The sequence below is a fragment of the Labeo rohita genome, chromosome 2 (genome assembly GCF_022985175.1).
Source record: "Labeo rohita strain BAU-BD-2019 chromosome 2, IGBB_LRoh.1.0, whole genome shotgun sequence".
Classification (NCBI taxonomy): Eukaryota; Metazoa; Chordata; class Actinopteri; order Cypriniformes; family Cyprinidae; genus Labeo; species Labeo rohita.
In genome coordinates, this window is record NC_066870.1 from 6,340,831 (window position 1) to 6,354,646 (window position 13,816).

At 35.9% G+C, this 13,816-nt stretch overlaps 3 protein-coding genes across 3 annotated transcripts; 2 read left to right on the top strand and 1 right to left on the bottom strand.

Moving 5' to 3' along the window:
- The first annotated feature begins 637 nt into the window (after positions 1–637).
- gng5 (guanine nucleotide binding protein (G protein), gamma 5) lies at positions 638–1,936 on the top strand. Its single transcript, XM_051122574.1, has 3 exons — positions 638–800; positions 1,242–1,392; positions 1,472–1,936. The coding sequence occupies exons 1-2, from the start codon at positions 720–722 to the stop codon at positions 1,365–1,367; spliced, it is 207 nt and encodes a 68-aa protein (XP_050978531.1). The 5' UTR covers positions 638–719; the 3' UTR covers positions 1,368–1,392; positions 1,472–1,936.
- A 1,407-nt stretch (positions 1,937–3,343) lies between these two features.
- zp3b (zona pellucida glycoprotein 3b) lies at positions 3,344–8,118 on the top strand. Its single transcript, XM_051095951.1, has 8 exons — positions 3,344–3,913; positions 4,102–4,217; positions 4,305–4,408; positions 4,478–4,658; positions 5,413–5,530; positions 7,258–7,343; positions 7,418–7,680; positions 7,763–8,118. The coding sequence occupies exons 1-8, from the start codon at positions 3,494–3,496 to the stop codon at positions 8,044–8,046; spliced, it is 1,572 nt and encodes a 523-aa protein (XP_050951908.1). The 5' UTR covers positions 3,344–3,493; the 3' UTR covers positions 8,047–8,118.
- A 33-nt stretch (positions 8,119–8,151) lies between these two features.
- Positions 8,152–10,724, bottom strand: arl14 (ADP-ribosylation factor-like 14). Its single transcript, XM_051095965.1, has one exon. It carries the CDS (start codon positions 9,372–9,374, stop codon positions 8,766–8,768), a length of 609 nt encoding a protein of 202 aa, XP_050951922.1. The 5' UTR covers positions 9,375–10,724; the 3' UTR covers positions 8,152–8,765.
- Positions 10,725–13,816: the final 3,092 nt, after the last annotated feature.

Consider the following 13,816-nt stretch of genomic DNA (forward strand, 5'->3'; position numbering starts at 1 on the left):
AACTGGAAGAGACCGGGAGCTAGACACAAAAAAATTGTACAAATAAGGTGGATACATTTAAAAAAATAATTAAATAAATAAATAAATAAAATTAAAGCCTTAAATATATTATTTTGAATAATTTATAATTATTTGTACCCGATCACGGATATGTGACTTTTTTTGCTTTCCTTATTTTATTTTACTTTTATTTATTTATTTATTGTATTTGTTTTGTTTTGATGTTATATGTATGTTATTGCCCTTGTATGTTCTTTGTTCTAAAAACTGCAATAAAAAAGGTCGCTTAGGACCTTATTAATATTCATGAGCGAAGCCTTCGTCATAGCAGATTTCAGCAGTTGTTTCTATGTTTTTAATGTATATATATATATATATATATGTATATTTAATGTATAAGTTTTTAATTTTTCTATGCGTTTTTTTTTTTATCTATTTGTTTCTCTCCTTTTGAACACTGTTCTACAGTATAAAATTGCTCTTTTTTTTATTGTTTCTCTACTTTTTGGAAACTGCTCTACAGTATAAAATTGCTCTTATATTTTGTGTATCTGGATTTACTTTAATATTTTTGTAATGTTCAATCAAAAAAAAAAAAAAAGAAAAATCGTGTATTTCCGATCCGGAAGTTCCGGACTGAACCAACCGAAACCAACCGGAAATCACTTGTCACAACTTTTGTCTTCGCTGTTGCACATCGATTGGAAATATCAGCCAACATGTCGGGCTCATCAAACATTGTTGCGATGAAGAAAATCGTTCAGCAATTGCGCTTCGAAGCAAACATCAACAGAGTAAAGGTAGGCTGGTTTCTTTTAGCGATTTAACTTGTTAGGAAACTGAAGCTAGCGAGTTAGCCGCCGGGTTGAGCTTGGGCGTGGACCCGTAGCCCGTTAGCTTTGTTTCACTGCCTTCTCAGTTGTTGTATTCATTTTGTAATTGTAATTTCGTAGAGAAGTAGTACTAATAACTATTAAACAGACTGAGCATTATACAGACTCTGGAAAAGAAATGTGATTCTTGCCTAGCTAGCTTGAATGGATAGTTTGTTATAAAATACACACTACTCGTATTAAACGTATTTTCATATATTTGTGTTTCTGTTTGTATTATGTATTTAGCATTTTATCTGATTGTATGTATATAACTCACTTAATATTCCCATTTTCAAAACGTTTGGGAACTGTGATTTATTTGTTTGTTTATTTATTTATTTATTTTTTTTATTGTTGGATATGTAGGTTTCCCAGGCGGCTGCAGAGCTTCAGCAGTTCTGCATTCAGAACGCCTTACAAGATCCTCTGCTGACCGGTGTGTCTTCAAGCACCAACCCCTTCAGGACACAGAAGGTTTGCTCCTTCTTGTGAGGGTCATGATGGGCATCTGCCATTGGTAAGAGTTTAAAATCACATTTGGTTAAAAAACGAAACAATACAAAACTGAAACTAAAAATTAAAATGTGTCTTCTCAGGCCTTTTCCTGTTCCTGTGACATTTCTGCTGGGGAAAAAACGAAGAAAACCACTGCCATGATGTGTAATTGAAAAAGCAGCAGCACAAAGCTGCCGTCTTGCCAGTTAATACCTCATGCCATAAACACAAAAACAAGAACTGAAAGGACTTGCCGCTCTGGCTGCTTTATGTTATGGTGCATTTTCATTTTAGAAGAAGAATTGTTTTTTTTTTTTTTTTTAATGTGTCAGCTTGACTCTCCTCACAGCCCTCTCAGATTTCTGTTTGAAGACCTCAAACTAAAAAGTCTGCCTTAATGAGTGATAAACAAGGCTCCAGTTTTGTGGAGGGAAGGCTTTTGTATCTTTGTGGCACAGCAGAGGAATCTTAGTAATTTATTGTGCCTTTTTAACATTGTAGTCTATTTCTCTATCTTCTCTGCCATAGACTTTTTATAACCCAAAATAAACCCATTGATTTCTACATGTCTCTGGTGTTTTTATAAAGAATTGCTGAGGATATATTAACATTTTTTACAATATTTTCAATAATGGATCACTATATCAAACAAAATAGGTCAACCTGAACCACAAAACCAGTCAAAAGGGTCAGTTTTTTTAAACTGAGATGTATACATAAGAATAAATAAGCCTTTTATTGATGTATGGTTTGTTAGGATAGGACAATATTTGGCAGATAAAACTATTTGAAAGTCTGGAATCTGAGGGTGCAAAAAAATAAGAAAATCGCTTTTAAAGTTGTCCAAATTAAGTTTCAAAATATTTACAGTAGGAGAATTACAAAATATCTTCGTGGAACATGATCTTTATATAATATCCTTATTATTTTTGGCATAAAAGAAAAATCAATAATTTTAACCCATACAATATATTTTTGCCTATTGCTACAAATATACCCATGCTACTCTAAGACTGGTTTTGTGGTCCAGGGTCACATATGCTATATGATATGATATGGTATTTGGCTTTGTTGCATGTTTATTCATAATTAACAGATATGTCATAAAATGGTTATTGTCATTAGTTTGCAAGCAGTGTTTTCTATGTGACATGCTTTTTTCCACCTAAAACTACAACATTTTAAATGTATTTTAATATACAAATAGATCTATAAATCATCTGAAACCTGAATAAATAAGCTTTCCATTTATGTATGGCTTGTTAGAACAATATTTGGCTAAGACACAACTATTTAAAAATCTGGAACCTGAGGGTGCAAAAAATATTGAGAAAATCGTGTTTAAAGTTGTCCAAATAAAGTTCTTAGCAATGCATTTTACTGATCAAAAAATAAATTGTGATATATTTACAGTAGGAAATGTATAAAATATCTTCATGGGACATAATCTTTACTTAATATCCTAATGATTTTTTTAGCATAAAAGAAACAAATCATTCTGATCCATACAATGTATTTTTGGCTATTGCTAGAAATATAGTAGTCAACATTTGAAGTGTTTTGGTTTTGGGACAACTTTAATGAAAGGTTTTGATCCACTTCAAATGTTGACTACTGTATACCCGTGCTACTTAAGACTGGTTATGTATATGTGTGTGTGTGTGTGTGTGTGTGTGTGTGTGTGTGTGTGTGTGTATATATATATATATTTTTTTACTTAATACAGCTCATGCATGCATTTTTGGGACTACCCGTGCTACTTAAGACTGGTATTATATATATATATATATATATATATATATATATATATATATATATTTTTTTTTTTTTTTTGGACTATGCTTAAGTATTGTCAGTAAAACCGGGGGTAAATATTAATAATATCCTGGTAACGTAGGCACAGGTGCCGCAACGTCATTGCTTATAAATATTTTCTAAAACCTAATTGGCCTGAATGAATAGAAATCAGGTGTGTGTCGTTTGAGCAACTAATTAGCCGGTTACTGCTAGACCAAGGAGACTTTTTCATTAATCCGTGTTAAAAACGACGAGCTACGGAGTTTTCCATTTGCATGGTCAAAGAGCTGGTTTTGTATTTATGATATAGTTATTTAGCTGGCGAGATGTGGCTGGGAAACACAGTAACATGGTGTATCGCTGTCTTTCTTACGACGCCCCTACTCACTGAATGTTATCCTCGCATGTCCCCTCGTGCATTCCAGCAACTAGGGTCTTTGGCAAGCCAGCAGCTGTTGAGCGGTCAGTTTCAAGCCGCGATTCCGCAAAGTCCGCCTAAAATAAACGACCCCGTTCCACAAAGGCGTCAGAAGACGGTGTCCGTGTACTGCCATGAAGAGGCGATAGAGGTCGTGATGAACGCGGACCTGTTCGCGTCGGGTATTCCAGTCTATGCTGAGGAGCTGCGGCTGGGTTCCGAATCACTGCTCAACAAAGTGTCTGCTGCATCATGTGGAGCCGTGCAAACCGGAGAATCTGAGTTAACCATATTTGCTTATTTCAGGGATTGTGGAACCAAACTATCTGTAAGTTCTCATAAAACATCTGTAGACCTTTTACAAGCACTCTGGTTTTAGTTTTTATGGATGTTTGACTGGAAGACTAGCTGGCAAACAGCTTGTCAGGCCTCTAGAAAAGAGAACCATTGAGTTAACTCTAGTAACTACTAGTAAATGGTTTAAACACCTTTGGTGTTTAATATGTCTTCTCACAGGTGACTGGGGACTCACTAGTATATTCAAATGTCATTGTGTATTCTCCTCTACCAACTCCTGATGGTGTAATTCACCAAGAAGGTGCAGTCATACCTGTTCAGTGCCAATACCGGAGGTAAGCTGACAAGCTAAAGATTTCTCAATGATTAATTTTAGCTTTAACTTTTTTTTTTTTTTTTTTTTTTTTAAACATTCTCTTAAGGTGGTATAACGTAGACAGTGCGGCAGTGGCACCAACTTGGATTCCATTTATTTCTACTGCTTCTGCCACAGATTATCTGGACTTTAGCCTCCGGCTGATGAATGGTATATTATTTAAATTTTGCTACTTTCGGTTTCAGAATTATGTGACTTATTATTTTTATTATTTTTAAGATGATTGGGAGTATGAGCGGGGCTCAAACATCTATTTCCTTGGAGATGCGATACACCTTCAAGCATCGGTTACCTTGTTTAATCACTTCCCCCTCCTCCTGTTTATTGACTGGTGTGTGGCTACACCGACTTATGGCGTGGTTGCTAGTGACATCAAATATTCCTTTGTGGATTATGGCGGGTGAGTTTTGTCAGTTCGTCAGACATGAATTGCTTTTTGCATGGATTGCATCATGGTTTGGTCAGTTACCCAGATGCACGGCCATATTGGAGATACTCGGATGTAAACAACAGCATGGATTACATGGTTAATGTACTACTAAATGCGTTGTTCTGCTAAAAAAAACGTGTTGAAGTTGCTAAATCCATATAGACAAGAACTTGGTAAGCAGGAAAGGGTGCAGTAGTTTGACAAGCGAAATTTAATTTATTCTTGCCCTGGAAATCCTGATTTAGTTTGGCCAGTTTTTTTTTTTTTTTTTTTTTTTTTTTTTCCCCCCCCCACTCTTCTTCTTGACTTCTTGATTTGTTATAACTTTTGGCAGTCTGTAGTACTCCAAATGTTTTTCCTGGTCTGACTGAATAGTACAGCCCAAAACATGACCATAATCGACTATTTTCAGCAGCAATAATTGGCAAAATTTGAGAGTTGAGTTCAGTGGCATCGTTTACGTTAAGTGCCGCCAATGTGACTGATTGATGATGCCTTGTAAAACTGCACTATTACATGTAAAAACTGGACCCGATCAGCTGGCTGCTACATGAAACTGGTCCTGTAGTAAAAATGAATGTGTCCAAAGGGATGTATAAAATGTTATGTAAGAACTGTTTACTTGTCTTGGCACTCAGAAACAGACTACCGGTCTGTTTGTACGCCTGAATTCAACATTTTAAGCTTGTGGAAAGGAAGCTCTAATCATGTATGCTGCTTTCAGATGTCTTGTAGACAGTAAGAGTTTGTACTCTCACTCCAAGTTCTTGCCGAGGAGCCAAGGCAACAAATTAAACCTGCTATTGGACGCCTTCAGATTCTACAAGTTGACCAGCAATTTGGTGAGCAGAAATTAAGAGTGATTAAACCTTCATTCAAAGACTGAGATGCACTCTGACTGGCCAAAATCTGCAAACTGGCTCTGACTTTAAGCAATTTTGCTCTGATTCACAGTCTGGAACAATTGGCACTAGTTGCTGAAAGTCAGAGCCAGTCTGCAGATTTTGGCCAGAGTTGATGGATTTCATGGAAAATCAGTGTTTGGAGATGTGATGTCCCACAAACAAAAAAGCATTTGAACATTCAAATCTTAGATGTTTATTAATATCCTTCTATTATCTGTTGAAACCCACAATATTATTTAAAATATTAGTAAGCTTAATGTATATATAAAAAAAAAAATAATAACTTGGGTACTTTCAACTGGGAGTTGGCTGTCCCGAACCCTAAACCCTAAATTTCAATTTTTAAAAGGTTTATCCCATAAAATTGTCTCTACCATAATAATCAGGATTGAAACATCACATACATTATCAATTCACTGTAAACCCCGGCTTCACAAGACTTCTTGCTTTTATAAAACGGTCATTATTCTTCCACCAAACAATGTAGTTCCTTAGAAACTGTTGTGGTTGCAAGAAAGTGGTTGCTGAGCAACACACAGATGTAAACTAAGGTGCATGTTTGTAGAGTCATTTACAACAGCTCAAGCATGGCTCAACCAATCCGAATCAAGGACCAGAACTATTAATTTAACAAACAAAATTTTAGTACAGTTATGCAAATTTTTAGTGTTTTAGTGTGTAGATTCAAATTCTGTAATTCTGTTGGTCGCTACCAAAACATTACTGTCACTACTGAAGATGTGCTGTCTAGTCATGACTAAAACATGGACTGTTTTGTCAAGAATAAAGTGAATTATAAACCAAGATGTTATAGTGTTTGGTTCAATATATGTTTAAACTAATGAATACTTTAACTTTTAAAATCCTTAACTATGATCACCTTTTTACCTTTTACAAAGAAATTGGATTCAAAACGCATGCAAGTCTCAAATAACACTTGAAATATTAAAATTGTCGTTATTGATTTACCTCTGCATATATATATATATATATATATATATATATATATATTTTTTTTTTTTTTTAAATAAATTGGCTTATTTGTTAAAATCTTACTGTATTTTGACTGTGACAAAATTGGGTACAAATATATGAAATTTCTGAAAATGCAATACAAGAATTAACTGCACAATTACTAGAAATGCATACCTTGGATATTATACAATTTGCATAATTTTTTGGAAGAAAGACATTTCCAACTCTAACTTTGGGCCAATTCTGTAGAATGGCCCATATGTTTCTTTAGCTTCAGACATTGAATCCATTAAGTTATCAAACATGTTTGCTATTTTGAGCTGAGTGACTTTGGAATGACTTTGTAAGACTAGTGTCTTACAACTTAAGTAATTTCCAATCCTGTATTTTTCTCTCTCTCTCTCTCTCTCTCTCTCTCTCTCTCTCTCTCTCTCTCTCTCTCTCTCTCTCTCTCTCTCTCTCTCTCTTCTTCTTTCTCTCTTTTTTTTTTTTTTTTTTTTTTGTTTTTTTTTTTTTCTCCCTTATATGGATCAAAAGTTACAACCTTCTTAAAAATGCATTCATTGCTTTGCACAGGAGGTCATACAGGTTTGGAATAACATGAAGATATCTAAAAAAAACAACAACAAAAAAACAATTTGTCTACACATTTATTCTAATTTTGCAATGCCTTGTTTTATTTTAAACAGGTATTCATCACATGTTCCCTAAAGGCTATCCCTGCTGCATATTCTGTGAGCTCTCAGAATCGAGCGTGTTCTTTTATTGATGGAAGGTAATGACTGCCATGATTTAAATGCTGATATCAACCAGTTGCTCTTTATGCAAGATCCCCTGTGGACGTTGCAGGTGGCAGTCTGTTGATGGAAATGATGAGGTGTGTAACACCTGTGAGCCATCCAGACAAGCTGCGGCAGAGAAGGAACCAATCCAGCCTTTGCGCATCACACTAGCCCCTCCCGTCAAGCAGTCTGTCTTGGCCCCAAAACCAGGACCTGCTGATTTCTTTCGAGTGAGACCTGGTCAGTCATTAGAACCCTTTAAAACTCTCATACATTCACGGCAATATGCCTATGGCAGTATGTCGAAGAGAGGAACTGACTCGAGCAAAGGTTTGCACGTGTTTAATGTTTCATTCTTTTGTATGTATTAATTCAAGTTATGTTGCACTTAAACACCCTTCTTTTATAACAGACTGGAGTAAGGTTGCCACATTGGGTCCTTTGTTTTTGATCCCAAAGCAAGAAACCACCACCCGATCAACTGGGTACCCACAGTCCGGCCCAGCTGAGGTCTTCTCGGCATTCGTTGATGAGGAGCCAGAGCTATTGTTCAACTCCACTCGAGAGAGTCCCATGACAGATGAGCTGGATTTCAAAACGGATCATGAGACCAAAAACGGTCCCTTAGTGAAGGACCTGTTCCTTAATGCTTCCGATCTTTTCAGTTCAGAAGAGGGGAGTGGGTTTGAAGAATGAAATGCCCCTCTCAAAAAAGGAAAAATGGAAACTGACAATGTGACCTTTTCTAAAAATAAAAGTTTTAGAACATCTTGTCTTGGTCCATGCCGTCACTGCAGATGTTGTGGTCACAGAAATAAAGTCTTCATGCACTAAAATTCATACATCTCAATGTTTAAGTTAATTAACATTAAAGTTATTCATAATGCTTCCTGGCATATGCTATATTAATAAATATGTTCAAGGTAACATTTGGAAACTTATATGGCTCATTTTTCTCATTCAGTTCACATGATTGTTTACATAACCTTTTAAAAGCCTGGCTAACAAGTCAAAACAAACAAATGCAAGTAAAAGTTGCACATTAAATAAAAACAGAAGTTCTTTATGTACTTCTCTGCAATAAATACAAGAATTAATTCAAGTTAATATTTAGACTATTTTATGGTTCCTGTTAACTCAAGTTCCCATTCAGTTCACATGATTTACATGAACTAGTTTACACAACTTTTTGTAAGTGTGGTTAACGGCTTTTGCAGTTGGTATGGGCATTTATTTCTTTACAGACATTAAATTTCTAAATAGCCTTTGTTAGATTTTTTTTTAACGCTTAAGAAACTTTCAGGATCTTGCATGGTTTAACTGAATTTTGTCTTCAGTTCACACTATGCAACTAAATTTAGTAGCATTGTGTACATAACCTTCCATAAAAAGTGGTTAATAAGTTACCACGTATACTATTTCTTCACCTGTATAACCGATTTTGATCTTATATACTTGACAGTCTCTTTGAAGTTATTGTCCTCAGGTGTCATTTTCACCAGGTGTGCCACTCGTCTGAAACCGTCCACCAGACCCATTCCAGTCGTGGCCGAACACGGCTGAACGAACCAGTCTCGGTCGCTGCAACTGTTTCTCAGGTTAAACTGCTCTGTGATCTCGGTTACCGTCGCAGCTTCTACAATATCTTGCTTGTTGGCAAGAACCACCACCGGGAGTCCCCTGAGGTGGTCGCTCTTTAAGGTCTGTTCCAGCACGCTCTTGGCCTCGTCCAGACGCTTGATATCAGAAGAGTCCACAACGAACACGATTCCAGCGGTGTCTTGGTAAAAATTCTTCCAGTGCGCTCGCATCTTAACCTGCCCTCCAACGTCCCACACGGTCAGGGTGATTTTGTCCTTGTTCTTCTTCGCTTCGATCATCTCTACATTGAATCCAATTGTAGGAACTGTGTAGAAGTCCTCATTGTACTTCAGTTTGTAAAGAAGTGTTGATTTTCCAGCTCCGTCAAGCCCTAGGAGGAGGATACGGGCTTCAGGTTTGTGTCTGGATCCTGAATGGCCCATTGTACATGTCAGATGTTCACAAACACCAAAGCTTCTCACTGTGTTCTCTCAACAAATGTGCGTTTACTTAAGACGGAGTTGGTGTTACTCAGTGATGTATTATATCTTGCTTATCTACATAGTGCTGTATGATTAATGGGTCAAAGTATCACAGGACACCTCCCAAATGATATGCTAAGAATGCCCGGAAAGCAAACCTGCTTAATTTATTATTTATTCCACGATTAAATAAAATTAAAATATTGTTTGTGGATTCTCATGTCAAATGGCTGAAAGATCCTAAAGAAACTAAAGAATATGATGTCATTTGACATACAGGAAGTATAGGAACTTGCAAGTTCTTGCAAAATAAATGTGAAATACATATTTAGAAGTTCTCAGTTAAGACTGTTCCACTAAGAAACGTTGGGTTTTCCATTACACATCAGCTGACCACATACATGTCAGATGACCATGACATAATAAATGCCTAATAAATGTCTCTAAAAACTCTTCAAATGAATCTCTTTCCATTTCAGTTAATGGAAACCAAACAAAAACGTCTACGGTATGTCTCTCAGACATCCAAGAATCCCATCTCAAGCCTTCCAGATACTTCCATCACTGGATTGCTGACAAAGTCGTCACCTTCAGAAATCCTCAGCATGGATTTCAGCCTTAAACAAGAACAGCGACCATAGCTTCACATCCACAGGTTCACCTTTGCCTTCCAAGGGTTTCATCTATCCACACCCCACCAGTTGGATCCGCCACAAAAACCAGTCCAGAGCAGTCGTCGTGAGTCCCGCAGCCGCGGCGGCGTCTGTCCGCTGCCGCTTCATTCTGAAAGGCGTCGGCTCGCCATTTCCCCTGCGAAAAGCCGGCAGTGCGTTTTTCACACAACTTTATAGTTGTAAGTGACGTGAGCTCGTTAAACTGCTCGGATGTCCTTGAGCTACACTGTCCCATTTTTGCGCGTTGAAAAATCCTTGAAATGTAGGCCGCTTGGTGTGAACTCGGTGCCAAAACTGAGCGCAAATGTACAATTTATACGTGACGACCACTGACCGCTGAGAGTCAGTTCCAGTAAGAGTGTGTAAGAGCTGATTTATAGTAGGCTTACTCAGTGGCAACAGGCACGAATCGTTGGGGCTTTAATAGCCTGCTGAACTCAACAATGCTGCTGCTATTCTGGGGCTTTACACCTGCTCTCGGTTGTCACCGATGGACCGCTCAGCATCCGGCAGCGCGTCACCGTTAAAGCTCGGTATGCCACACGGATACGGCGCTGCAGTGTAAGGTTACTGTGGCTGTGAGCTGTGGAAATACGTCAGGAAGAATGCAAACAGCAATGCGTCATACGCGTATTCTATTTGTTTATTATTTGCCTCTCGATCTATGAGCTCCGACTGTGCCACTGTTTTCCACATTAGATCAATAAAGATAAAGCTGGTTTTTACTGGTCCTAGCCGGTCTGGATCTGCAACAGTAACTTGTTTTGGTGTATTTTTGTTACAGATGCTGATAATTAATATATAATACCATTTATTTATATTTATTTATGGATACGGGTTAAATACAACAGCTTAGAATGTTTAAACTGTACTATAATTTAACATACTACAGGAATTGATGGAGGTAAAAGCGGCCAGTTTCCCAGTTTTGTGTGTGTGTGTATACCATTGGACAGAATTGGTGCCAAGTGCTGGCCCACAACCAAAAAACACATTTAAAAAGCATTTAAGTATTCAGATCTTAGATGTTTACTAAAAACCCAGAATAATATTTAAAACATCAGTAAGCTTAAACTGCATGTTTTAGGCCATTGGCTGAGTCTGATTTTAACTACACTTATTTTAACTACATGATCAGGAAATATTTCTGTCACTCTCTCTCATAGCTGCACAGTGAGTAGACAGGCCACATCATTTTGAGGTAAATGAGTTCAAAAATATGAAAAATATCTGCGTGCAACTTTAAAGAATGTTGCTACTGAACACCATTTTACTTAGGTGTTCCCCCATAAAACTGTCACTACCGTAACCGTAACATTTGGTGAAGTTTTGGTAGTGGTGTTTTTGTCTTTGTGGGTGTTATTCCATAAAGTTGTCACTACTGTAACGATCACAACTGTATGGAAGCCCATTTCCACCACATAAGAAAAACCTAATGCCTTAAAAAGTCAAAATTATGAGATAAAAAGTTGAAATTATGACTTAAAAAGTCAAAATTATGACTTTACAAGTCGAAATTGTCTTAATGACTTTATAAACACATTGGTCACAGGATAGTGGTTTAACGATAAATGGGTTTTTCAAGTCCTAATTTCAACTTTTTAATTCATTTTAATTTTTATTTCATAATTTCGACTTTTTAAATCATAATTTCGACTTTTTGTCTCGTAATAATGACTCAAGGTAGTCAATTTAGATTTTTTAAGTCATAATTCCAACACTTATCTCGTAAATTCGACTTAAAGGGGTCCTATTATGCTCTTTTACAAAGTCTTGATTTTGTTTTGGGGGTGTACTAGAACATGCTTTCATGCTTAGTGGTTCAAAAATGCATTATTTTTAACATAGTTTACATTATTACAATACATTTCTCCCAGCCTGGCACATAAGGTTTGATTAGTTTTGGGTTTATTGAAGTCCTGCCTTCCAAAAACGAAATGTGTTGTGATTGGTTAGCTGTCCCACTGCGTTGCGATTGGCAAACAGCTTAGACAGTGTTTCAGTACTGACACGCCCCTTGTTAAAGAAGCAAGTTCTGTGTACAACTGTTAGCGTGAGCTAGATTAAAGTGATTCTTACGTTTTAAATGTGGATATTTTTCTTACAAAAACACACATCGATTCGCTACAGGAGACCTTTATTAACCCCCCGGAGCCCTGTGAGGCACTTTTTAACATCATGACTGATTAGCCTTGCCTATGCTAGTGCAAGTTTATGCATTTTAAAAAACACTCGCATTATATGATGAATAAATCTCTTACCACACACTGCACACATCTATGGCGCATTACAGCTCTGAAGCGGCCACTCTAGTCAATGCTTGTGTTTATACCCGCCGTGCTGCGGCTCATTGAAGCAGTTCTCTGCGCTGCATTGCTAAAGTTCCTAACCTCGTTCCTACCCTCCCTCCAACAATTCGAATTTCCGTGGGCGGGATTTAATTTAATGATATTCTAATGGATGCGTTGTGACATCATTGCATGCAGAAAACAAACTCTGTAGTCCAAAGGAGCCGTTCGTTGTAGTACTTTTTTAAAATCGAAATATGAGTGGACTTTGAGATTTGTAACTCTGTACATCTTTTTTATGCCCAAACATACACACCACATACTGACTAAAGTTTGAAAAGTGAAAAGCATAATAGCACCCCAAGTCATAATTTCAATTTTATCTCGCAATTATGACTCATCATAACTTTTTATCATAATAAAGACTCAAGTTAGTCATAATTTGACTTTTTCTCTCATCATTTCAACTTTTAAAGTCATAATTTTGACTTTTTATCTCATAATTTTGACTTTTACCCTAATTAAAAAAAAATTTCAGTCATAATTTGACTTTTATCTTGTATTTATGACTTAAGTCATAATTTTTACTTTTATCTCATAATTTCGACTTTTTGTCATAATAATGACCCGAGTTAGTCATAATTTTGACCTTTTATCTCGTAATTTAAACTTTTTAAGTCATAATTTAGACTTTCATCTCGTAATTATGACTTGTCATAATTTCAACTTTTTATCCCATAATTTCGACTTCTTATGTCATAATAATGACTCAAGTTAGTCATAATTTCGATGTTTTCTCTCATCATTTCGACTTTTAAAGTCATAATTTCAGTTAAGTCATAATTTCAACTTTTTAAGTCATAATTTTGACTTTTACCATAATTTAAAAAAAAATTCAGTCATAATTCGAATTTTATCTCGTAATTATGACTTAAGTCATAATTTCAACTTTTATCTCATAATTTCGACTTATGTCATAATAATGACCCAAGTTAGTCATAATTTTGACCTTTTATCTCATAAACTTTTTAAGTCATAATTCGACTTTTATCTTGTAATTATGACTTACGTCATAATTTAAACTTTTATCTCATAATTTTGACTTTTTATGTCATAATAATGCCCCAAGTTAGTCATAATTTTGACTTTTTATCTCATAATTTTGACTTTTTAAGTTATAATTTTGACTTTTTAAGTCATAATTTCAGTTTTTTCAGTCATGATTCAACATTTATCTTGTAATTATTACTTAAGTCATAATTTAGACTTTTTAAGTAACTATTAGTAAATCATAATTTTGACTTTTTATCTCATAATTTAGACTTTTTATCTCATAATTATGACTTCAGTACGTCATAATTTCATTTTTTTCTTACATGGCGGAAATGGGCTTCCATACAACCGAAACATGTCATCATTGTTTTTGGGGAAATAAACAAAA